Source organism: Cyprinodon tularosa, unplaced genomic scaffold (genome assembly GCF_016077235.1).
Source record: "Cyprinodon tularosa strain WSP-4 unplaced genomic scaffold, ASM1607723v1 ctg124, whole genome shotgun sequence".
Taxonomy (NCBI): domain Eukaryota; kingdom Metazoa; phylum Chordata; class Actinopteri; order Cyprinodontiformes; family Cyprinodontidae; genus Cyprinodon; species Cyprinodon tularosa.
Genome location: NW_024038048.1, coordinates 2,792,818 through 2,818,774, shown reverse-complemented (window position 1 = coordinate 2,818,774; position 25,957 = coordinate 2,792,818). Strand labels below are relative to the sequence as shown.

At 40.3% G+C, this 25,957-nt stretch overlaps 1 protein-coding gene across 2 annotated transcripts in view; it reads right to left on the bottom strand.

The window, feature by feature from the left end:
• LOC119777484 (alsin-like) overlaps positions 1-25,957 on the bottom strand; it is a 49,846-nt gene that overhangs the window by 23,181 nt on the left and 708 nt on the right. For both annotated transcript variants that reach the window (XM_038276370.1, XM_038276372.1), the window contains exons 3-26: positions 23,639-23,829; positions 23,525-23,557; positions 23,237-23,437; positions 22,437-22,561; positions 22,152-22,339; positions 21,961-22,048; positions 21,573-21,742; positions 17,445-17,613; positions 17,237-17,333; positions 16,993-17,070; positions 13,728-13,931; positions 13,089-13,260; positions 12,811-13,006; positions 11,442-11,507; positions 11,105-11,264; positions 10,868-10,999; positions 8,320-8,448; positions 8,093-8,116; positions 6,800-6,870; positions 4,984-5,050; positions 4,729-4,910; positions 896-961; positions 689-787; positions 323-487 (exon numbers count right to left, since the gene is read on the bottom strand). In XM_038276370.1, the coding sequence (XP_038132298.1) occupies positions 323-487; positions 689-787; positions 896-961; positions 4,729-4,910; positions 4,984-5,050; positions 6,800-6,870; positions 8,093-8,116; positions 8,320-8,448; positions 10,868-10,999; positions 11,105-11,264; positions 11,442-11,507; positions 12,811-13,006; positions 13,089-13,260; positions 13,728-13,931; positions 16,993-17,070; positions 17,237-17,333; positions 17,445-17,613; positions 21,573-21,742; positions 21,961-22,048; positions 22,152-22,339; positions 22,437-22,561; positions 23,237-23,437; positions 23,525-23,557; positions 23,639-23,829 (3,073 nt within the window). The remainder of the gene's footprint in view (positions 1-322; positions 488-688; positions 788-895; positions 962-4,728; positions 4,911-4,983; positions 5,051-6,799; positions 6,871-8,092; positions 8,117-8,319; positions 8,449-10,867; positions 11,000-11,104; positions 11,265-11,441; positions 11,508-12,810; positions 13,007-13,088; positions 13,261-13,727; positions 13,932-16,992; positions 17,071-17,236; positions 17,334-17,444; positions 17,614-21,572; positions 21,743-21,960; positions 22,049-22,151; positions 22,340-22,436; positions 22,562-23,236; positions 23,438-23,524; positions 23,558-23,638; positions 23,830-25,957) is intronic.

The window sequence follows — 25,957 nt, the reverse complement described above, 5'->3', positions numbered from 1 at the left end:
TAAATCCCATTGAGTTCTGTAGGAATAGTCAATATTCCCCTGCCACCGGAAACGGAAATGGGGCCTGTTTACACAGTTGTAGTCTTTTCGCTTCACTCTGTGTACTCCGACATCGAGGTGCTAACGTCTCTGTTAAACACTTTAAAAAACTCTGAAAATGGAATACGAAAGGTGGATTCTTGATTCTCGACGAGCAGAGACAGGACCAATTGTCAAAATTTTGGTGTCGATCATTCGATTTCATCCTGGACACTACAGAAAATGGGCTAAAAGTGTTAAAAACCGAACTTCTCCTTTAATTTGAAGCAGAGCCTGTTCTTACCTCGTGATATCGTCGTGGACACCGTACCCCGTCTTCCTGTCTTGAACCCAGTGGCCGATGAAAACACTAGAGGAAGTCCGGGCCAGTTTACTGGAGCTCAGCATGCCGTAACCATGGCGCTGCCCATCGCAGAAACAGCCCTCGTATACCTCTCCGCTGGCGTACCTGAGTCCGATCCAATGACACACAGAAGGGGGCGCTCTAGGTTAATATGAAACAACACTGACGATAGGTCCATTAAAGAATCTATGGAATAATGTTTACAATTTAATCACTAAACAACTGGTAAAGATGACAGATTCCAGATGTCTTTCATATATTCACTTATTTGAAACTGTTTTTTCAGTTAAAAGTTGGTGTGCTGACCTGTACTTGCCAAAACCATGGATCTTTCCCTCCCTCCACTGTCCTTGGTAAGCGTCATGTTTATTCTCCACTTTGTTCGGTATTACACATTCGCCATAACTGGAAAAAAAACAACATATAAATAGAGCTAAGGTTATAGTTTTATTTTCTGTACAGGAACTTAAAAAATGAATAAAAAGGTCATGATAGATCTAAAATCATACAGACCCATCCTCCAGTCCATTCTTAAAGTTTCCCTTGTACATCCGCCCATCCGGCCACTTCATGGTTCCTCTGAAAAAAAGACAATCAACAGATTGTGACTTATTTATTAAATAGTATGTGGAGTTTAAAAATAATTGAACTATACCAAACAGAAACTTGGTGAATAGAAACTTGAGCATAAATCTTCACGTTTCTGACAATCTAAACATGTTTTAGTCAAACCACTAATCAAGAAACCTGACTTTGATTCATCAAAATAATCAGGCCTCAGACTTCTTCCTTTTTAAGGTGCTGGACAAACTGGTTTATGACCAGTTAAAACCTTTAAAGAATATATTAGTGACCACAAACTGATGTTACACTTCTTCTGCTGGACTTGAAAGCAGCCTTTGACGCTGTAACCACCAGGTTATTCAGTCCCATCCTGACAGTAAGGCTGCAACTAACGATTATTTTGCAAATAATTCAAAAGGTGAATTTTTTCGATTAAGAATTGGATAGCAAAAGGTTCTTTAAAAAAGATTTTTCACTAAATTAAACCAGATGAAACTAAAACGTCACCTGAGGGGTTCTGTACAGAACATATTGACAGATGAAAAAGTTTTTTATCTTAAAATCAAAATGTTAATATATTTTTTTTTACAATTTTGATGTAATCGCTGCTCTAAGTGGGTCAATCGTTCAGCTTAAGATATATTTTAGAGTCTCTATACTCCAGATATACCGTATTTTCACGACTATAAGGCGCACTTAAACGTCTTTTTTTTCCCTCAAAATGTGCGGTGCGCCCTATGGTGCGGTGCGCCCTATGTGTGTTGTAACTGCGACTTTTGAGACCACCTCATTGAGGAGATGATGAAAGAGTGGCTGAATGTAAGGAGACCAGGTGTTTTTTTTCCACCCCTCACCATCGCTGTTAATATGTAACTCCATGCGTGCCCATCTGACAGCTGATGTGAAAAACATGGGGAAACAAATTAACGCAGTGCTCGCTGTTCAACCGCTCGACAGCGGTGTGAACCGGACCCAGCAGGAGCAGCGAGTTTACATGCAAAGTCAATGGTTGACACGCATATAGGTGCAGCAAAAGGTCCCGCAGCGCGTTTTGGTGCAGCACGTCGGGAGCGTTTAAGCATCTGACGCACCGCCAACGCGCTGCTGCAGCTCAGATGGAAAAATTGAAGTTTTGCTGCTGGACGCGCCGCATCAACCAATCAGAGAAGCTGATCTGGGAGACAGACACAGCGCTCTGATGATATTAACGCAAATGAAAAGGCTGGATGGATGGATGAGGAGATGATGAAAGCGTGGCTGAGACAGGTGTATGTGAGAAGACTAGGTGGTTTTTTCCACGCATCACCATCGCTGCGTGCCCATCTCACAGCCGATGTGAAAAAAAGGTGAATCAAATGAACGCTGTGCTCGCCGTTATCCCGGGGGTCTGACAAAGGAACTTCCACCACTCGACATCGGTGTGAAGCGGCCGTTCGAAGTAAGGCTGCGAGCGGCGTGGGAGCGATGGATGACCGACAGAGACCACAGTTTCATGATAAATGGAAGGCAGCGCCGGGCAAGTTACGCCACCGTTTGCGGATGGATTGTAGATGGACTAACGTGTCTGCTGGCTCTGTTGTTCAAGCTTTCGCAAAAGCAGGCATTATTTCTGAGGAGCTGCGCTGCACGGAAAGTGATTGACAGCGCAGAAGGGGAAACTGGCATGTCTGATTTAGCGCAGCTGTTTAATTCAGAGGAATGCTGAGGATAACAGAGGATGATGACTTTGATGGGTTTGATTAATACTTTGTAATAAATACATGAATAAAGCACAATCATACTCAGGTTTGCTCCCGCTCTATTTTTCTACCTGAAAGCTTAATTCAACAGCTGCCTCTGGTCTCCTCCTCCTCTTCAGCACGGTGGCTGGCAGGTGTTTTTTCATCTAAATAATCTAAATCTTGCAGCTATATTTGCTGTGATCAGTGGGAATAAAGTAGTTTTAATATGTTTTTAAGTGAGAAAGTCCACCTGAAAACTTAATAATTGCAGTCAGTTCATCCAGATTATCTATTTCTGTCGGAGGCGCTCAGACCCCCACATACCAGCGAGAAATCCTTTCGTTCACCGCGGCTGCTGGCAGGTGTTTTTCATCTAAATAATTTTAGCTGCAGGCACCAGGATACCGGTAATAAAAGCGAACATATTCTGTCGGCAGGTTTCAGGATTTTAAGTTAATTTAGGAGTAATCACAGCGCTGTGTCATCTGCGATGTGTCTGTCTCATGGCCAGCTGCCAGGTTTGATTAATACTTTGTAATAAATACATGAATAAAGCACAGTCATACTCAGTTTTGCCCCCGCTGTATTTTTAAATACGCAGTAGAGGTATTTAAAGGTAGTAGAGGACATGCACCTGTATATAAAAAACGCGCCCTATAGTCCGGTGCGCCTTATGTGTGTGTTAAATACAGAAATGGGACACATAACTGAGAGTGCGCCTTTTAGTCCGGTGCGCCTTATGGTCGTGAAAATACGGTAATTATTTATAATAATCGATTAATCGCATTAATTGTTTCAGCCCTACTTGAGAGGAGGATGGGAATTCAGGCCTGCAGCATTAAATGGTTGGATCCAGGAGGATCCATCCTTTGTAGGCACAGTGTTACTTTAATTTCTATGCTGATCATCAAATTTAGGAGCCGTTGAAACATAAATGACTGCTGTGGATTGCATTCAGGAAAGTTTGCCTCTAAGCTCACTTTATTTTAAACTAATATTGTGACTTTCGAATGTGTTTGTCTTTTAAAGGTACAGTGGAGGATATTGTTTTTCCATGTGGATCATCAAAATAAGTGGTCCTTCTAACTGTCAATCATTCTGGTGATATATTTACATAAGCTGTCCTATGTGCTTATCACCATTTTCACTTCCCGATGGTGAGTCTGACATAGTGGAAAAAATGCAAATCTTCTTTTGGAAAGTAAACTTCTGTGAGCCATGTAAACAGCAACTTTTAAACAGAGCGTGCACGAGGAGAAATGGGCTTGTGCATGCTCTCGCACAACGTTTAATAGGCGCCCCCTCTAGGGAGCAGGTACAGCTTTGTGCATGTGCATTTAAAGTGGAGAGAAATCATGAAAATCCTCCACTATACCTTTAAGCATTAAAGGCTACGTTCACACTGCAGGCCTTGATGCTCAATTCCGATTTTTTTGCGTTTTTTGCATTTCGAAATATAAGCGCCTTGTATGTGATCTCCTGTGTAATCTGCATTCATTCAGCTTCAGTGTCCCGCATGCACAATAGAGGATGCAATGACGTCACAAGACGGCGTGCTTCGTGTTTACAGAAGTAAACATGGATGTAGTGCTAGAGCGCATCTAGCGATCTTTCCAAACCTTAAAACCTCAATCTTTTCAAGATGGTTAAAAAAAATACTGCTCTCCGCATCATCGTCCGCCATGTTGTTTGTTTTTCTTGGCACTTCTGTGTAGCAAGAACAGAATAGTGACCTATGTTGGTTACTAATGGTGTTCAGGGTGGATGAATGCAATCTGGCCGTTCAGACAAAGGTCGCATTTGAAAAGATCAGATTCATATCAGATTCAGGACCACAGAGCCAAGTGGCCTGGGTCGCATTGGAAAAGATCAAATCCAGGTCGCATGTAGGTAAAAAAAAGAACGTATTTGGGTCACTTCAGGCTGCGGTGTGAACGTAGCCTTAAAATCATTATTTATTTGTGTTTCCCCACTTTAATGAACCTCTCCATTTGTAAAGTGGTTTAAAATCAAGTTGAATGAAATGAATCAATGAAGCCATCTGAGCAGAAATCATCTGACCTGCCGTGGACCCGCCCTGCCATCCAGCTCCCGCTGTACTCGGCCTCTTTGAATCGTTCATCTGCTATAAACTTGTACGAGGCGGTGCGGCAAACTGCTACCGTTACCCCCGGCGATGACCCCTGAGCTGCGCCGCCCAGCACCTGATCCACCGCCTGGTTCAACGCCCGCAGCCACTTGTTCTGCAGAGAGACAAAAGGGTCAAATTAAAGATATGGTGTCAAATAAAAGTGGAAGGAAAAACCATAAAAGTACCTTTTCCTGTGGAGTTGAGGCAACCAGCGTGAAGCTCTCCTCTGGACATATTATCCTAATAGCATAACTGAAAAAAGCAATAAAATAACAATAATTGACTTTAATCTTTTATAGTGGTACCTGCAAAACATTTCATGTGGTCAAATTAAAACACGCAAAACAACAAAATACTGAACCAAGGTTATTTATTCTACATTACAATTCTGTGAAGAAAGGGAAATTAATTATTAATATTTTTAGTATACTGTACTAAATTATATTCTAGTGAAAAACTCAGAGGGATGCAATTAGTTTTTTTGTACATTTTTTGTACACAGCATCTGGTTTATTTAATTTAAAGACAGAGGCTGTGTGAAAAAGTTCTACATCTGTTCTCTACGGTGGCCTGGAGGTGCAAACCAACATTACAAATTCTAAAAAACTTTAACAATTTCCAAAACAAATTATCATTTAAGAAAACAAATTTACATTTTAAAAAACACTTTTACAAGTTCCAGAACAAATGATCGCTGCAATGTGCTCTCCTGACACAGGGGGAACAGAAAGAGAATTTTGCACAAGACCGGTTCAGCCTCGGAGTTAGTACCCACCCTTTCCGGTTGAATTCCTGAAATGATCATTTGTTTTAGAACAAAAAGTATTTCGAATGTTTTTTATTTGTTTTCTTAAAATGCTTTTTGTTTTGAATTTTTAAAAGTGTTTTGTTTATTTACTAAAACGTTTTTTTTTTTTTAAATGTAAATTTGTTTTCTGAAATGATCATTTGTTTTGGAAATTGTAAAAGTTTTTTAGATTTTGTAATGTTGGTTTGCACCTCCCGGCCACCGTAGTTCTCTATATTAGGGCTGAAACTAACGATTGTTTTGCAAATCGATTAATCTATATATTATTTTACCGATTAATTGATGACTAAATTAGTTGACGATTATCTCAATAATCGATTAATTACAATTAATCAAATTGTTTCAGCCCTACTCTATATGTATAAACAGGTGTATACTTTGCAATAAATTGTCCACATTTACAATGACTACATGTTGTTTTTTTCACATAACTAATAAAAATTAAGGGTCTTTGGTGTCAATAGTTCTCACTGTGTCTCCTTTTATCTGGAGGGGAAAGATAAACCATAAAAGTACCTTTTCCTTTGGTGTCCTACCAAACACTGAAGCTTTACATTTACAATAAAATACAACTAAATATAAGTGGATATCCCCTGAAATGCATTCATAATAACTAATATATAATGAGGCCGATCTCCATCACAGAGACACTTGTTGATCTTAGGATCTGTTTTTTTTAGGCATATTTTTCTTTATGAGGGAAAAACATTTACATAGAATAACTTTGATAGTTTGGCCACAATGAGACGTGGGAATTTTACAGACGTTTTATATTTTGCACATGGAGGATCTTCAATTAGACGACACCAGATTGTGATGATAAAATAGTAATCATAATGTAATTACAGGAAGGATTTGTCTTAAGGGAAGTAATCAGACTTCCTGTAATAACTTTCCTTGAGAAAAATAGATAAATTCTGCCAAGTCTGCATTTTTACAGTAATGAAAATATTTCCTGCTGATTCAAAACGTTTTTGTTTCATTAGTGACTGGAATATAAGGATGCAGGACATAACAGTAGAGGACACCATGTTGACTGCTTGTAAAGTCTGAACATAGAGGCTCTTTTTAACTTCCTGATGACTGCAATGAAACTAAAGGCTCCAAAACTCCCTTATATATAAAAAACAAGTTTTAAGTCTATTTATCTATTTTTAATCTGCTCTGCGTCAAAATCTCTCAAAGAAACTCACACTCCACTGCGGTCTTCAGTGATGGGTTTCACCCACAAACAGGTGAGAGGATAGACGTGATGCGTGGAGAACTGCAGAGACACAGAGAGCGGCAGCAGATACAGCTGTGAAATTCTCAAATGACCAAACTTTACTCAGTCTGAGATTACAACAGACAAATGACCGAAAGATACGTCTCAGAATGAACAAATACGGGAAGCTTCACCAAAAAAAACTACAGCGTCTCAGAATTAGGCATCATTAACAGGTTTGAAGTAAACCAGACGTGCCGCCGCTGCTTTATCTAATGTTAAACATTTCATCTGAGATGGATTTTAATCTAATTTCAGAGTTTAACTTGTCCTTCCAGAATATCAGCTGGTAACCCTGGTTTAAATCTCCTCCTTTGATACAATTCTGAGTAAATACTGATTTTAAATGTGTTTTTTGTTTTTTTTAATATATCTGCTGTAGAGATATATTACACGGATATTTTAATGCTTGGATTTCGCTCCATTGTGAAGTTTCTGTTACAGAAGAAGGGGTTGTCGCTTTAGCTGAATGAAAGATGACATAGATCAGGGTAAAACAATGAAAATATTGATAAATATAGCAGAATCCCCCTCATGTTCTTACAAACACACCACAGCAAACCAAACAGGGGAAGATTTGAACTGTTAATAAATGAGGAAAAAAGGTGAGTGAGGACAAGAAGACAGGCCAAAGGTCTCGTAATAATCCGTTGTTTGGAGTTGGTGACATTAGTTTAGATGCTTTTGATTTCAAACCTTCACCAGGATCCCTGAAGGTTAAAGGTCACAACAACAAGAAAACCTGATGCTGCAGAAATACCTCAAATCCCAAATGCATGTTTGGAACCTCCAAATAAAACATGCAGGAAATAAATGTAAACACAGGACCTCAACATTACTCCAGCAAAACAATAAAAAAAATAAGCATAAATATAGAATATTGAATTTTTAACTAAAACTGCTGATATTTTCACTTGGAAAACTAAAGCAGAAACATTTAAAAGGGGAAATATAAAGAAAAGCTATGATGCTAACAGGGATTTTTCTCCAATTAATATTTTTTCTATTATTTTTACAGATTATTTAGATCATCTCACAAATGTAGGTGAGTAAATTAGACAAAGCCGACACCTTCAACCAAAGGTAACTGGAGCAGGTGGAAAAACCAATGCAAACTTTTTGAAATCCTGTTTTTACATTTATTGCTGTTGCCAGATAAACCGTGTTCAGCAGAAACAGGGGGATGGATCATCACTCTAAGATGTTCCTGGGTCATACTTACGAAGCTCTGAGGGGGAAGAGTTCCCTGAGTGAGCGAAAGACACAATGAAGACATGTAAAGATGATCTAAAGACGATGGAGAACACAGAGTTCCACAAATAAACCCTCAGATGCAACAAAATCCATCTAAATCCTATTCAGCTGCTTCCTGTTTTTGAAACCCCTCATTAATCCAGGTGTTCAGTTTTGCAGCAGCACAGGCTGCCTACAGGTGTTTCATCTGTGTACCTGCGAGTGCACCAGGGCGTCGTTGAACAGTATGAACCAGTGGTTGGAGAAGCGGCCGGCGTTTTGAGGAGTCAGAGATCGGTTGTTGCTCTCGCAGACTACGCGGCGCTGCGGGAGACGCAGGTTCTCCTGAAAGACAAACATTCCCCCGTCGATCAAACAGGCAGCAAGGCATGGAGATGTGCTTACAGCAGGAACCAGCTTCCAGGGACCTTTTGGTTTTACAGCATCTGCTCCCTACAGTATCAGTCGGATTTGAGTCCAGATCTTCATTAGTGGATTTCACGTCGGCAAATCGAAAACCTCCAAGCCTAAATCAGGACGCTGTTTGTTGATTTCAGCTCATCATTTAATTCCATCAGCTCCATCTTACTGAGCGATAACCTACAGGATCAGAACCTTTCTGACTAACATGTCCCTCCGTGCACATTGATGCGACACCAATAGGTTCCAGTTCAATAAATGAACAACCTAACATTTACTTCTCATAAAAATAACACAGCTTGTTTCTCAAACAATATATTTTAACCAGCACAGTGTTAAAAACAATCAACTTTCTATTTCCCAATGGAATCTCATATTGATTCCTAAAAATCAATTCATATAACCACATATTAAATGAAAAAAAGGGCATTTGCATAAACATATACATGTTGCATAACTAAACACTCATATAATTCAGATAACAGCTAAAAGAAAAGTTTTTTAATACAAGTTTTAAAAAACAAGATTGGACCAGAATGGATAAAGGAAAACAAACAAAAAGTTAACGTCATATCTATCTCGATAGTTTGCTGGTTTTAAAGCTTTAATGCTGCGTTCACACCGGACGCAGCAGGAGCAGCAGGAGCAGCAAGTTTACATGCAAAGTCAATGGTTGACGCGCGTCAAGGCGCAGCAAAAGGTCCTGCAGCGCGTTTTGATTAGCTGAAGCAGCGCATCTGAAGCGTTTAAGCATCTGACGGGTGCGACGCGCTACAAAGTCGTCGCTGCTCGAGATGGAAAAATGGAAATTTTGCTGCTCGACGCACCGCATCAACCAATCAGAGAAGCTGATCTGGGAGCTACCAGGGAGACAGATACATTGGTGATGATATAGAGCGCTAGGGATGGGAATCGAAAACCGGTTCCTGTTCAGAACCGGTTCCGTATTTTCCGATTCCATGGCATCGTTTGGCAGCTCGCTGAACGATTCTTTTTTCGATTCCCGCAGCACCAGAGCCTAGAGCGTCGGCTCTGGGGAGCACGACTTACATCACGTTTTTTACGTAAGTTACGCAAGTCACGTAAGTTACGCAAGTTACGCAAGTTGGAAGAACTATTCGAGGAGGAAGACAACGAGCTGCGGTCACTTTGTGAATCAAAGCCCCGTCTTTCCTTAGCCCAGAGGGTAGATCAGGAAATCCAGCTCTATAAAAGCTTGCCCTCCATCCCCTGCAGGGATAGCGCCACACTGTGGTGGTGGAACAAGCAAGATACGCTGCCCTTGCTATCTGGACTGGCTGAAAACTACCTCTGTGTGCAGGCTTCCTCCACCCCATCTGAGAGGGTGTTCTCCACGGCTGGAAACACCTTAAGCGCTGAAAGATCCTGTATCCTTCCAGAAAAAGCAGATAGGCTCATCTTTCTGCAAAAGAACTGTTAATTTTCCATACTACTGTTTTATAATTAGTATTTTTTGTTATTTAAAGTAGGTTATTATCCCATCATTTGTTATTAGACATTGTTGGTTATTAAGTTTGTTCTTGTATTCATTTTTCATTTAAACACAGATGTTACTCCAGTTTCACATTTCCTGTGGACATCTTGATCTTGTTGAGTTTGTAAGATTGTGCAATAGTTAAGTAAACAAAGTTGATGCCTATAATCAAACTGTTTGTTCTCCTTTTTTCCCCAAATTGGAATCGAAAAAAGAATCGATAAAGAATCGAATCGTTTCATAGAATCGAAAAGGGAATCGGAATCGTGAAAATCTTTTCAATTCCCAACCCTATAGAGCGCTATGATCCCTCCTCGCCTAAATTAACTTAAAATTCTGAAACCTGCCGACAAAACATGTTCGCTTTTATTATCCTGGTGCTTACAGTTTTAAATTGTTCTGTAAAATAATAAACCAGGTTTTATGATCATGGCTAGAAAGTAGATCCGTTACTCGTTACTTTGGGAACATTTTTACTTTTACTTGATGTCTTTAAAGGCTACTTTTTACTTTTACTTAGTAGTAGTCCTATTCTTACACAAGTACAATTTCTGAGTACTCTACCAACCTTTGTGGACAAGCAGACCTGATCCAAAGGATGCAGAGTTGGATATATAAATATTTTAGCACCATTTTAACCCATTTATTTGTACTTTTAAGTCATTTTTGATGTTATTTTTACATTTGGTTTTTCATTAATGTTTAAACCTGGCAGATAAACATGTATGTGATTAATCTCCAAAGGAATGTTTGGAAACACTTCTGTAGCTTAAGATTTTCCCACATATTTATAACCGCTGCAGAAAAAAAAGAAAGAAAAATCAGTCACTGATAAGCTGCTGTTCTCACAATGGTTTTGCCTGAATGAGTTTTCCAGAAAAGCTGCGTATTTTCAGCCTCTTTCTTCTTCCTCAGGAGGGACAGAGAGAGCGCCTCGAAGTGACTGCAGCCCTGCTGCAGGGACTGATACTCCATCGTTAGCTGAGGAAAGAGAAAAAGGGCAAAATCCTAAAAATACACCTTAAACAAATTTACTTTAGTTTACTTCACTTTATAGAACAATAACGGATGACGTCCAGTGCTCACCACGTCGTAGCATGCTGCCATTTTGAGCAGGACTCTGTTGTAATGGAGGAGCTGCTGCAGAGGCTGGTAGAACATTGAAACCAGATCCAGCTTCCCACTGATAGACTCATCTGATCCACACAGCTGGGCGAGCACGGCCTGCTGACTGGCCAGGGCCTCCCTGCAACATGAACACAAAGCCACAGAAAAACAGTAAAAAAAAAACTATTGTTTTTGCAATTTCTGGTAAAAAAAAATAAATCCTGCTTTTAAAGGGCAGATTGTGTTTTCTAACAGGCAAGCAGAGATGGCAGGTCTGGAGTGTATTTCTAATAATTATGATTTTTAAAAAGCCTACAGTGAGAGTTTATGCAGCGACTGGAATCCACCCATAACTTGGAAGTCACCGACTGCAGAACAATACCTGGAAAAAAAACACACAGGGCAGAGTTCATGTTGGTCACAAAGCCAAGTCAGAGACAGTTTAAACGGTTTTAAACAAATTAAAGGTATTTAAAAATATTTACAAACAATTTCAACAGTTTCAGACAGGCACACTTATCGCCACTTCAGCTTAAGATGCGTTAGGCAGCAGGGGGTTTGTGCTTGCTGGTTCCAAACTCTGACCATCACGCAGAGTCCCTGAGTTTGACCTTTGACCCCCAGATTTCTCCCCTATATGGGAGAACACTGTTCCCTAAGGATGGTTTCATTTACAAAGGACAATTTTCCTCATTTAAGATTATAATAGGAAACCATCTGTCTTGAAATGTTAAATATAAACACCAAAAAGAAAAAAAAAACACATTCAAATTAATGAACTTTAAGAAAAACAAACAGGAAACATTTGCAGTTTTTCTTGTAAAATCTACCAGAACCTGCCTCTAACTTCCTCCAGCACTCATTTATGGGCATCGGGTCCTTTTTCATATTCTAATCTCTGGTTTTACACTAAATCTACTTGGGGTTTAGTTTCAGTCACGTCTCAAAGCAGTCATCTTAACTAAGCTCTCATTGTTTAAATTGATTGAAACGTGCTATAAAAAAAAGAGGATAGTATTAGACTTACAAATCTATAGTTCAAAACAAATCTTCTTAATTTATATTTTGTATTTTCTTGTATTTTCCCAATTTGGGGAATAGTTTTACAATTATAAAACAAGGAGATAAATAAAGGGTTGAAAAAAATTGAATTTCTGTCTTAGAAAATTAAGCCTTTAATTAAAAAGCATGTTTAACTTATTTTCTATAGGAAGTGTTGGGGCTGTCGAACATTATTTTTAAAGTTTCTGCTATGACAAATTTTGATTTTTCAACTGGGAATTAATTGATTAATTAGTAATTAGAACTTTATTAATCTTGCAATTGGAAAAATTGACTTTGTGCCTTTAAACCATCCCCTTGGGGAGCAGTGGGCTGCCACTGTGTGGCGCTCGGGGAGCAGTGTGGGGTTAAGGGTCTTGCTTAGGGACCCAGAGTGGCAGTCTGTGGGAGTTGAACTCTGAACCCCGGGAAGAAAGCACAATGCTCTAACCACTAGGCCACCACTCGCCTTAATGCCAATAAGTGTGGATGGACTCATTAATTATCTTTATTGATCCATCCTACTGTGATTCTTTCATCAGTCAGAGATCAGCCAATGCACAAATATTATGTAAACAATGAAAAAAAGAAAAACGTAAAGCAAATATTAACTCCCCAGGCTGATGGAAAACATAAATGCTTACTTTCTATACGTCTCCATGAAGGTTTCCGTGTTGGTCAGCAGGGGAAAGGAAGCTACATCGCGGCTCTGGGCGTTTTGCAGGAAGTAGCTGAGGGACGTGGCGTGACGTCCGACCAGTTTGCTCAGGTGAACAAAACTGTCACAAAGTGCAAAGAAGAGACGAGCGCTCGGCTCACCTAACGTCTGACACGCACTCTCTGTAGGAAAAGAAAATCCCATGTTAATCCACACAACTCCAACGCGTTGGTTCTCTGATGCTATCAGCAGAGCTACTTTCACCTTTTTTACGCAGCGGAGCGATGAGGAACTTCCTGACATCGCTCGTCCAGCAGGAGAACCGTCTCTCGCTGGAGGCCAGCTCATGGATGGCTGCGATAAAACCCATCACGTTGCGGTCCGTCAGCGCCGCGCAGAGCTGCCCGCCGCTGCACACGCTGCTGATGTAACTCATCTGCACAAAGTCACCCAACAGGAATTTAGAATTCAACTTTATTGTCATTACACTGTCACAAGTACAAAGCAACGAAATTCACTCCCTGCATTAACCATCCCCTTGGGGAGCAGTGGGCTGCCATTATGCAGCCCCCGGGGAATAGTGTGGGGTTAAGGGTCTTGCTCAGGGACCCAGATGAGAGGAAATAGAGGAAATCTAATTTTAACTACATGTATTAAAATAACTTGAAGCCAAAATTTGAAGAGAACAAACTTCACTGAGAGTTTTAAAGACCAGAAGATTTTTTTAAATAAACAGCTTTGATTTAACAGAAGCCTAAATGGCCTTTTTAAGCCTTCATGTTATCTAGTAATGTCTGTATTTTGTTTTTAGCTTTCTCAGGTTTTCTTCCTGCATCATACTGAACTAAGCTGTGAAAAAAGCTCCACCCATCGCCTCCCCCTGCCTGCTTTGGATCCACACACCTCGATGTAGAAGGGCAGCAGCGAGGGTCTGACGGCGTAGCTCTCCGCCCCTTTGGGCGAGCTCTGACTGAAGCTTCGGTTCTGCTGTTTCCCGCTCTTCTGGCCGCAGTACAACAGGACCGGCTGCACACAGTCGCCGTCGGCCAGGAGGAGGGAGTGGCTCTGTCCGGCCGACACATCCCAAACACGAAGACCGTCAGACAGCTGCGGGAAACGAGCAAGAAATGAATAAAACAGATGGAGGTTTTATGACGGTTCGAAGGCAGAGGTCCAGGAAGGAGCTTACACGCACTCATTATTGGCAGGAATCCCACAATTTCTTTTCTCTCTTTTTTTTTTTTTTTTTACCATTTATTCTTTCAGGGTGAAAGTGTTTACGCAGCAAAAAACTTCTATAACTTTTAGAAAGTTTTAATTTAGGGCAGGCAAAGGATCTAAGGAGTCTGTTGGCCCCATATCTGGCTGACTAAAAGTCCTTTAGAGCCGCAAGTGTTATAACCCCTCAATAAAACACAGCTTATAATGTTTCTGTTAAATATCTGATATAGAAAAGCTGATATAGAAAAGCTGCTGCTATTTCAAACAGCCAACAGCTTATTTATATCTTCAGCTTTCAAGTAAGAAAAACACAAAACTTTTTATATAAATGAAGCATTTTCTACCAGGAGATATTAATTGATTGAAAAAAATAAATTAATTTTAAAACAATGTAAAACAGAAAATAATGATAAGTAATGTAAAAATCCAAGACAATCTACATTTAAAATAAGAAAACACAGTTGCATTGTCTTATTTCAAGTGCATTTCATCTTAACATCTTATTTTAAGAGTAAAAATACTCATTCCATTGGCAAATCATTTTAGTTACCTACTCAAATTAAGATTAAAGACACTTAATTTAAGAGATTTTTACTTATTTCTAGAACGTTTTTCCAGTGTAAAAACATTTTCTGCTCTGAAAATTCAGCCAAATACTCCTTAAAAAGACAACTCATAAGCTTCTAAGGCTGCTGTTTGTTATTATACTGCATTAGCTGCTTCTTTACATCATTTAGACCAATATTATGAGCTCCAGAAACTCGATTTAGAGGGATGTTTCCTCGATCCACATGAGGCCAGATTTAGATATACAAGCTCAACTGTTAATTTTGGGCTGAAGGTTTGATCTCACATCACAAATGGAGAGTTTATTTAAACTGGTTGGTTTCCTGCATGAACCACTGACCAGATCTCATTCATTTTCTGAAAGGTGGAGGTCATATCTCTGATGCAAATTGGACTCATTGACCCACATTTCCAACTGCCCCCCCCGGATGGAGGTACGTTTGACTGTCAGAAGAGAGAAAGACTCAGCAACAGGAAGAGTGTTTAAAGGACTCAAAGGAGAGACTCACACAAGGAAAATCCATCGATTCATTTGTTTGGTCCTTTTACTACGAACAGCAACCTGCAACAAACGTACACCTCTAACGATCGTTGCTCCTATGGCGGGACAGAGAGGAGGCCCTTGAATTCTAAATTTGGAACAGCGTCCGAGATACGTCCTAAATAGGACTGAAACAATTGATCGGATTAATCATCATTAATCAATTATTGAAATAATAGTCAACTAATTAATAACAGATTAATCATTAACTGGAGTATAGAGACTGTTAAACGTGTCTTCAGCTGGCAGAGCGACCCAGTAAGAGCACCAATTACACCAAAATTGTAAAAAAAAAAAAAAATTATATATATACACTACCGTTCAAAAGTTTGGGGTCACATTATTGAAATGTCCTTATTTTTGAAGGAAAAGCACTGTACTTTTCAATGAAGATAACTTTAAACTAGTCTTAACTTTAAAGAAATACATTCTATATATTGCTAATGTGGTAAATGACTATTCTAGCTGAAAATGTCTGGTTTTTGGTGTAATATCTACATAGGTATATAGAGGCCCATTTCCAGCAACTATCACTCCAGTGTTCTAATGGAACAATGTGTTTGCTCATTGGCTCAGAATGCTAATTGATGATTAGAAAACCCTTGTGCAATCATGTTCACACATCTGAAAACAGTTTAGCTCGTTACAGAAGCTACAAAACTGACCTTCCTTTGAGCAGATTGAGTTTCTGGAGCATCACATTTGTAGGGTCAATTAAACGCTCAAAATGGCCAGAAAAAGAGAACTTTCATCTGAAACTCGACAGTCTATTCTTGTTTTTAGAAATGAAGGCTATTCCATGTGAGAAATTGCTAAATTGAAGATTTCCTACAACGGTGTGTACTACTCCCTTCAGAGGACAGCACAAACAAGCTCTAACCAGAGTAGAAAAAGAAGTGGGAGGCCGCGTTGCACAACTGAGCAAGAAAATAAGTACATTAGAGTCTCTAGTTTGAGAAACAGACGCCTCACAGGTCCCCAACTGGCATCTTCATTAAATAGTACCCGCAGTAGCCTGTTTTTCGTCTGTCAATATGCTCTATCCAGAACTCCCCAATTCGAAAAATTTTAGTTTCACCTGGTTTAATTTCACAAAAAATCTTTAAGGAACCTTTTGCGTAATCTGTCGATTAATCGATTAATTATCGACAGATTAATCCATTTGCAAAATAATCAGTTGCATCCCTAGTCCTGACACCATAGCATGAACGCAGCAGCGTTGCTTAGCAACAGAAGGCATCAGGTATGATTTCAGCGCTATGTTCACTTCTACGATGACTCAGCTCCAGAGAAACAAATTTCTTTTCTTTCATAGGTTCTGTTAAAGCTGACCAAATATTGCAGGTTTTAATACACCTGGAGAAAAGTATTTTAAATACATCTGTCGGGCTCAGCGGTGGCAGCATCATGCTGAGAGTCGGCTTTCCTGCCGGTGCTGCTACTAGGTGGAGGAAATTTATGAAAAACTAGACAGGACAATGGTCATAACAAACATTAGATACAGTTTTGAACTCATGAACTGAACCTCAATAAACTTTAAAATCTGTGAACTGTGCTTTAAAAAAAACTCCCTGTCATAAGAAACAAGCAGTTATGCAACAAATGGATGAATGACTACAAAAACATGCTGCTTCTAAGCAACTTTCTAAATGCTGTTCAATATTTTTGAGCCTTTATAGATTAAGTAAAAAACCAGAGAGGAAATAGATCAATAGATGGAAACGTGATTAATTTTTTTCAAAATTGGTTGAAGCTGTATGTTGTTTAATCCTTCTTGTTCACACCAACAACTAAAGCACAACATTAATATGACATTTTAAAGCAATCTGATGACCAAACCTTTGCCAGCTGAGGTACAGTGACGGGCGTCTTGACGTGACCGAGCTGTCCACACATGTTACTTCCCCAAGAATAGACCTAAAACACACAAGATTGATGATCCGTTTCTGTTGAAAGCTATTTTTCCAGACGTTAAAATCTGTCGGCTCAGATTTAGTCAAAGGAACCAACAAAGAAATGGATTGATCTTTTTACTGAGTGTTTAGCTCTGCTGTCCGTGCGTATGAGCCGCTGGTTTTGTTACCTGACACTGTGCTGTCAGAGCCAGTGAATGGTGGGACCCTGCAGCCACTTTGATCACTTCCTGACCAGTCAAAGATTTGATACACAAAGGCTGCAGCCTGGACGCAGAGAACAGACAGATACATTAAGAGATGACGGCTTCTGACGCAGACATGAAAGCACTCTGAAAATGACTGGCTACAGGTAGGATTGAAGAGCAAAACACAAACCTGGCGAGCTGGTCTCCGTGTCCCAGCTGGCCCTCAGATCCACGGCCCCAGCTCCATACCTCTGTCTCCAGAGACGGCAGTCCGTCTCCTGCGTCGTCTTGTCCTGCAGACGGAGCCTGAGCGGCAGGGGTGGGCCCGCAGGCACAATGATGGCGTCTCCGGGGAGACCCTGCATGAAAACAAACACATGACTTCATTAACTGTTAAAAAGCCAAAATAAAGCAGCACTCCATCATGTTAAGTTTATTTTTTCTACATCTGTTAAGCACAGTGGAGGATCTACAAAGATTTGTCTTCCAAAGAAGCTTGAAAACTAAATATGATGATGTGGAAAAGCTCAAGTTTGTTCCAGAAAACCTGGAAACTACAGTTTCTACATCCCATAGAACAACTGTGCAATGAGGGGAAGAGAATAAATTATTATCTTGTCATATTTGTTAATACATTCTTCTCTTTCTGTTTATATTAAGACTTGTGTCAAAATCAATCATCAGCAGACATCTAGCGTTGGTTGGACCAGGGCTCTGAAACTTTTAAAATCCACAAGTTCAATTTTTCCTCCTAGTCCTACAAAACTACATCTTTTTAAATCATGGTTTGATGTACAACATATTATATTTGTTATTAATTTGCAATAGAAAGTCTGTTATTTATTAGTATTTTTAGGTTTTGAAACGGTTTACAAACATAACATGCATGGGTTTTTATTGTATAAGTTGTGGATTTGTTGAAAATTAAGTAAAAAAAATTGTTTCCGAGGTAATAACATAAAAACTTGATCTAAAAATATATTACTATTATTATTCAGTTGAAAAAAGTTTATATTTTTTTTTAAAACTCACTAAAAACATGCAAATGTTATAATTATATAATATTTCAAACCATTTGTTGGTTCTTTATCAGTTTAGCCTCTATTAGAAGTCATTTCAGAGGGTCCAGTGCTGCAGGTTGCAGACATCTCCGTTAGACTTATGTCAAAATAATCGGTATCAGCCTGAAAAGAACCAAATCCTCCCTGAAAGCAACACCTTTAATGTCAAATTTAAAGTTAGGTTTGAAATCTGACCTGATCTCATCCTTTTAAAGGAATTAAGCATAAAAATAAACCAAAACCAAGAAGGTGATTCAATATAAATACACCCTGATGAATCAGTAAGCAGATGAAAAACTCCAGAGGAGCCAGAAGTTGAGCTGAGAAGTGAAGATAATCTGCTGGCAGACTTTCATTATTACGATCCTGGAACTGAAAACCAGAAAAAGGGAAGTGATAGAGCTGCATCTGCCAATCCTGGTTACTTTTTTGTTATGAAATGATCTTTGCACTGATCAGAGGCCTGAACCATGAAGCAGTATTGCTTGGTTAGCGAGACAACATCAGGTTTGACCCTGACCTTCCAGTAACATAAAGCTGGTTTCATTCTTTAGCGAGGTTAGTCACCATGGTGACGTACTCAAAACAGCAAACGTGCTCCAGGGCAGGCTAGCTTTCACGATGGATGTTAATCCTAGAAAACGCTTCAGCCAGCAGCCAATCAGATCTTCCTGCAATCATGACCTCAGCTTTGATTGAACACCAGAACAAAAACATCACAATAATGGAATTAAAAAGCAGTTAAAAATACATTTTCTTGACAAATCCTCCTTTTTGACAAACCATGCTTTGGCTATTCTGTATTAGTTTCCCCCTTTATAATGTCCTCATACTCCTCTGGCATTCACTCGATTCATGTGAAATTGACACATGAAGCCAAATTAAAAAGTGTAAATAAATTATCCATATGAGGAAAACAGGTTTTCTCGGGCCTGACTAACAAAAAGATGCCAGATCCTGGAACTGTTTGTCGACTCTGCGACCCGCAGGAGTCCAGACCTCATGCAATATAATGCAACCAGCAGCCTTATGTCCATCGTCGGCGATGCTGAGCAGCTCAGGAAAAATACAGTCTGCCTACCTGTCAGTCAAGTGTCCAGTGCCCTGATGGAGTTAATGAATTCTGTTTCCTGAAGCTTCACCAATAGGAGGATTAATGTTCTGACGCAGCTTAGAAATCAGGATGATTTCACTCAGACTGATCACTGCTAGACTTTACATGATGCAATCATAGCATCGGCCTCCAGCTTTATTTTAGCCCATACATCATTAAATTAAGAATTCCAACTAAAGCCCCTCTCACACCTTGATGATTTAGACCAGCATATGCCTGATGTAAGAAAAATCTGGCAAAAACGCTGGCACATGTTGGATAAGCTATGGGTATGTTTTGTATAAGTTATGAGCACGGTGAAGCACGGCAAGTTAGCATGCCAGCATATGCCATACGCTCCAAGTTAAAGGTAAGTCATCTGATCGTTGACATACGTGATGATGACGTCATACACACGCCACTTCGTTTTTAAAAGATAAAAATATAAAAAATATAACCAGGGATGTCTGGTAGACAGTGATTCGCCTGTTATGAATGCTGGCGTACCATAAATGATCAATTATGAACAGTTTAGTTTGTGCCTTCAAGTCGATCGCCCATAGGAAGACGTTACTTGGATAATACAAAACGGAATATCTTCAGAACGGCTCCAAATGACATAAGACTAATATGGGTGAGTAGAACATGATGTAATAACGTAAAATCAAGGGCCAAATGTAAAAAAAAAAAACGCCGTTCCCCTTTAAGTGTAAGTTACTCATAAGTCGTGGCGTCCAACTTATCCAAAAGCTATGAGTAACTACTCCTCCAGACTTCATTCCCATCATATTGTGAGCTTGAAGCTGAGTGTGATGGACCCTCCCTACCTTCACGCCCACGGCCGACAAAATTCCTGGCAGACATGATGCTGAATGCTGCGACTGCAAACCTTCTTTTTTCTTTTTATTTCTTCTTCTTTTTTTGGGTGGGTGGTTTCTTTTTTTCTTTTTATTTCTTTTTTTGGGTGGGTGGCATCATCGCCTGAGGCTGAGCAGCTTTAACTGATGCTGCGTAATGCCCATGAAATGATGCTGTTCATTTCATGGGCATTACGCTGCCGTGCATTATGCATAAGTTAGGTTGTCATTCCACATAATTTCTCGAATCGTTGTGAATACGCCCAACATTGAAAGTAAACAGAGAAATTTCCGCACATGCCATCGTTTTATGAGATTGAGATGGCAGGCATACGCTGGCTAAATCATCAAGGTGTGACAGGGCCCTAACCAGATGAAATGATGATTTTGTGTTTCATTTTTATCTGCTCCCAAGTCCTATTCCTTCACAAGGGGAACCTGATTACAGTTATTGGGGTGCAAACTGTATTAAATGTCACTAACGTGTAACATCTATGCAGTCAGCAGTCTGCCACGACATTTTACATTGCTTTCATGCCGACACTGTGTTTGACTTTTCATGAGTTTTTTTCCCCTTCTTTCCATTTCTATAAGATCAGTTTTTGTTCCTCACAGCAGACAATTGGTCTGCTACCTTGGACCCCCCTTTGCACATGCACAGATCCATAATCAGTTAAATCTGGATTGAGCTAGCGAGTTTACGACCAGCTTTGTGGTAACGCTGATCCTAACTGCTATTGTTGTTGATTGGATAAACTGGATAAGCTGGAATTAAAACCACTGGGTTAAGCTCGCTTTGTGGTATGAGCTTTAGATCTTTTTTTTTGTCCTCACTCCAAAACATCAGGGTAAAAATCTTTATTAAAAGCCAAAAAGGCTGTGCATATGAAGATTCTTACCTTAATGACAAAAATAACTGAAAGTTCAGTTTGCAAACATCCTGCTGGAGCAAACTATCTTCATTATGATACATAAAGCCCCATAAAAACTTTCTTCTGCAGCCTTGTTGATACATTGTCATAAATACGGAAACGAGGGAGTGGAACTACAGATAGAAACCATAATTATGTCCCATCAAAAGATCAAAGCTTTGCCCCAACCTAAAGTAAATATAGCCTAATTACCTGACTAATTAACATTTACTGTTCATATTTCTAAAAAGCTACTCCATAAAGAGGAAATGAAGTATGAGCTTTTATTCCAAACCAAGAGATTTTTAGTTCGATATTGGATTCCCTTCATCTAAATCTTTCATGGAAAAAATAAAAAATAAACAGTCAATCCGTTAACACCCCAGCGAATCGTACCATGGGTGGGGATTCCAGGAAGAGAGAGTCTCCTGCTTGTTGCTGCATTCCCCTTCTGGTGTATATTTGTGAGACTGGAGCTGAGCAGCGCCTGCTTCTCCTTCTCCAGACAAAGACGAACTTCTTCCAGGGACACTGGAGAAGACGAGAGCGGTCCAGACGCCCCGCCGCTGCAGAACACAAGGTCAAAGATCAGAGTGTTGATGCGAGCATGTGGGATCTGTGCACAGACTGAAGCATGGAGGGTTTTCAACAGCCGATGATAAATATTTTATACATTTGGACGGTCAATAAACACACGACTATGAGCCAAAACACTATAAATAATCAGCTTATTGCTGCACAGACAAGCTGAAGTGGCTGAATGTGTCGCTGAGGTTAATCTCACTTGTTTGTCAGTCTTTTGAAAGTTGAGTCATCTTTATAGCTCGAAGTCAGTAGATCCGAGGAGGGAGTTGAAGAAATGCAACTGTCATCTGGACATAAGTAAAAGAAGAGAGAACGGAAACATAGTGGATCACAGGGGAGAGATTATAAGATCTGACAGCTTTATAAAAAGAGGAAAGGTTCAAACCAAACCTGATCCAGCGTGGCTGTTTACTGAGTCGGTATCTCCTGTTGCAACGGTGTGTTGCGACTCCGATGTCTGACCAGAAAGTTTCTCAAGAAAACCCTGAAGCTCCAGCTCATCAGAAAATGCAGAGTCCTTGTTGGCACCTCCGTCAGTATGAGACACAAACTCGGCTCTGTTTTCCGCAGGTCTGCTGCTAAAAGTGGAGACATGAGGAAAAATCTGATCAGATTTAGAGAAAACTTTTACATTTTTACCTGAAAGATGGAAAACCTGAAAAAAAAAAAACATACGGTTTAGGGTCAGATCTGGTGTCATCAGAGTAAGAGGATATAGTGGCTCTGGAGCCGGGGCTGCTGCCAGGGGACGTTCCACCCGGATGGAGCCGCTGTCTGGAAACCTGTCTTCTGGAAGGAGTCTGGAATGCACATCAGAGAGGAACCAAGATAAGAGCCCGACAGCCGATCCTTAAATTACCGTACCCATTTCAACAAAAGATAAAGCAGTGTTTCTGCATGGCTAAAAACGTGAAAAAAATAATCGCCCACAAAGACTGCAAACCGATACGGGATGGAGACCCCGAGATAGCAGATCTTTACATCGCTTTTAACCAATCAGAGCCTGGAGATGACATGTGTTTAGAATTTGCACACTAAAAATAAAAGGAGTTTAACTGAACTTTTACATTTTTAGGCATAATTTTAGTTAATTATTGAACTCTCGCTTCAAAAAAAAAAAAAAAAAAACCTTTCAGGAAGGATAGACAGATGAATGGATGACGGATAAATGGGTGGAAAGATGGACAGACGACCAGAGGGGCTGAATGAAAGGGAGACGAAGATGAACAGACGGATGAAAAGCAAGTTGACAGACATCAACTGCTAAAAAGAAATCACTGGCTGAGAGAATAACAGAAGAATACATTAATTAATACACACAACTGATAAATGACGGATGGACAGAATAATTGACTGATGTAGGGTCAGACTTTAAAGTCTTTATATAGGGTTTATATAGGTTTATTGTGTGTTTATCTCCGTTCCTCTGCGCCGAGAAGCAAAGCACGCACAGAAAACAACAATGGAGTATTTACCTCACTTCTCATGACCTCAGAGAGCTCCACCCCCAGCGGGCAGTAGTGAGCGTCATCAGCTGTAAACACTTCCTCTCTGTCTATCACAGGGCACTGAGGAGATCGGCCTCGCTCCCTCATCTTTGGGGTACTCTGAGTGCCAATGTCCTGAGCAGGTAAACTATGAACTAAAGCCAGGCTGTGGTACGCACCGCACGCCACCTGCAGGAGATCCAACAAAAACTGAATGCTTAAAGACAGAAAACATCTTCTACATCAAGAAGACAAAAAATACATTGAACAAACTACCTGAATGACACGTCTGCCTGCAAGATGTTCAACCTATCAAAAAGATGGAAACGAAAACAAATCCAGTTAATCGAATCCAATCTGCCGGACCCTGATGTGCAGCCTTGAAAGTACCTTCTGAGGTTTGCACACAGGAAAGGTTTTGGTGACCAGGCCAAGCTGGCAGCCGCTCCCCCAGGCCCACAGCTCATGGTGGTCGGACAGAGCCAGGCTGTGCTCCCGTCCACAGGTGAGGCCCACGACCCGAACAACCACAGGAGGAATCACCTCACTATCCACCACCGTCACAGGGCAGGGCTCAGGAACTGTCAGTGGGAAGCAGCCACAAAGAAAATGTCTGCATTATAATCAAACTGAACTTTCAACCTGAAGGAGAGAAGTTTCACTTTGGGACAAAAAATGAGACAAAAATGACATTTTTTTACTGTCATGAGAAGGTGGGGTACTTTTAGTTCTTTTTTCCCCACAATACTTAAGTATTGGATATGACTTTTCATCAAAATGTTTCATTATTCAAAGTTATATCCACAGAAGGTCTAGAGTAGTTCAGAGAAAAAAGTACTACTCTATCTATCTATCTATCTATCTATCTATCTATCTATATCTAGATATCTATATCTATATATCTATATCTATATCTAGATATATAGATATAGATATGGTGTCAGTAAACCTGGGAGTCGATCGTGCAGCCTACTGGCAGGACAGCCGTACTGTCACCATAGTGGGCCGGTGTCAGCAGAGACCACTTATTGACAGATAAACTACTTTGTTCCATCAAGTAAATGTGACTTTATAAAACTTTTAATACTGTTTATTAAACAATAAGAGCACAACATTAAAACGACAATCTACTTAAGCCGGGCGTACACTGTGCGATTTTTTTCAATCATTGCACGCAGCACTGTACGACTAAACCCCAGGGTTTAGTCGTACAGTGTGAGTTCACAGCTCACAATTTATGTTCGGCTCGATGCTCTGATGCGATCTACCTGCTCACACTGTACGACTAAAAACCACTTCAGACTCAGCTCCGCAGTGAGATGGAGCCGCTCTGACTCGTCTATCCGGAAGCCAAACAAATAGTAGAGGAATAAGAAGCTCACTAGAGTAAAACGCGCTGCCTTGGCAATTTGTGCAATTTTGTGCTGAAAGCCCTAAAAAGAAAAGGCGACGACTTATTTGGAAAAAAAGACATGGCTGAGCAAACGTGGCTACTAACGTTAATGTTACAGACAGAACTGCACTTCACTCATTGCATTCCTGCCATGCTGCTGTGTTTACATCTGAGAGGAAGAATAAAAAGAAAAATCCTTGTTTGCGCATGCCCACTGAGCGATTTGCACACGACGGTCCCAACCTTACGTTTCCTGATCGTGAGGCGGTTGTGAGAGGCTGATCGCCCCTCGTAACCCCTTGTACACTACACAACTCAAGATCAGGCTGAAAGTCGACCCGATAGAAAGATTCTCGCACGACTGGAACATCGCCCCGAAAATCGCACAGTGTACCCTCGGCTTTAGAGGTACTATTAATAAAACACAAAATGGCTTCTGCAGCAGCCGAAACAGTGTCAGTAAATATGGAGCCGATGTAGCAGACTGTCAGTCTAGTGCAAGGGTGGGCAATTCCAGTTCCTGGGGGCCGGTATCCTTCAACTTTTAGATGTGGCTTTGGTTCAACACACCTGAATCAAGTAATTAGTTGATTGAGAGGACTTGTGAGAAACTGGCTGCACACTGAGGAGGTAACTCAGCCATTTGCTTCAGGTGTGTTTGATAAAGGATGGATGTAAAACTTTCAGGATACCGGCCCTCAGGAACTGGAATTGCCCACCCCTGGTCTAGTGGCTGCTGCCAGTAATACGCCGTGCCAGCCAGTACTAACGCCCTGTCAGCCCGACGATCCACCGGAACTGTCACAACGCTGCCGCTGCCAGGAATTGAGCTCGCTGTCTCTCGGAAAGATTAGCATTAGCAAACAGGGCAGCTGGCTATATAGTGCGGAATGATTGCGGGCGAGCGCTTTTACACCAATTACAAGTTGGGAGGAGTTAAACTTGTTGCTTCCACCTTAAATGATCACTGACCATCTTGGGCTTAAAGTCCAATGGCCCATCCACAGTCTACATGGGCCTTTAAAGGGGTTAAATACTTTTTAGCTGGATTAATTAGAGGATAAAGCCTCTGTTATGTCAGCCACTCCAAGCATGCAGCATATTGAGGTGAGTGAATCTTTATCAGTGCTTCAAAACAGCATATTAACAGAAGAAATAATATTACAATGGGGTCACTGTGTCATTACTGACAATTATTTGTTGATAGATGTATATTTTGTGATGCCATTGGAAATTATAAATGTAACAGTAACTAAATGTTAAGATGTTCTAATTAAAATTAACAATCTGAGAAAGAATTAAGGAGGCACATTGAA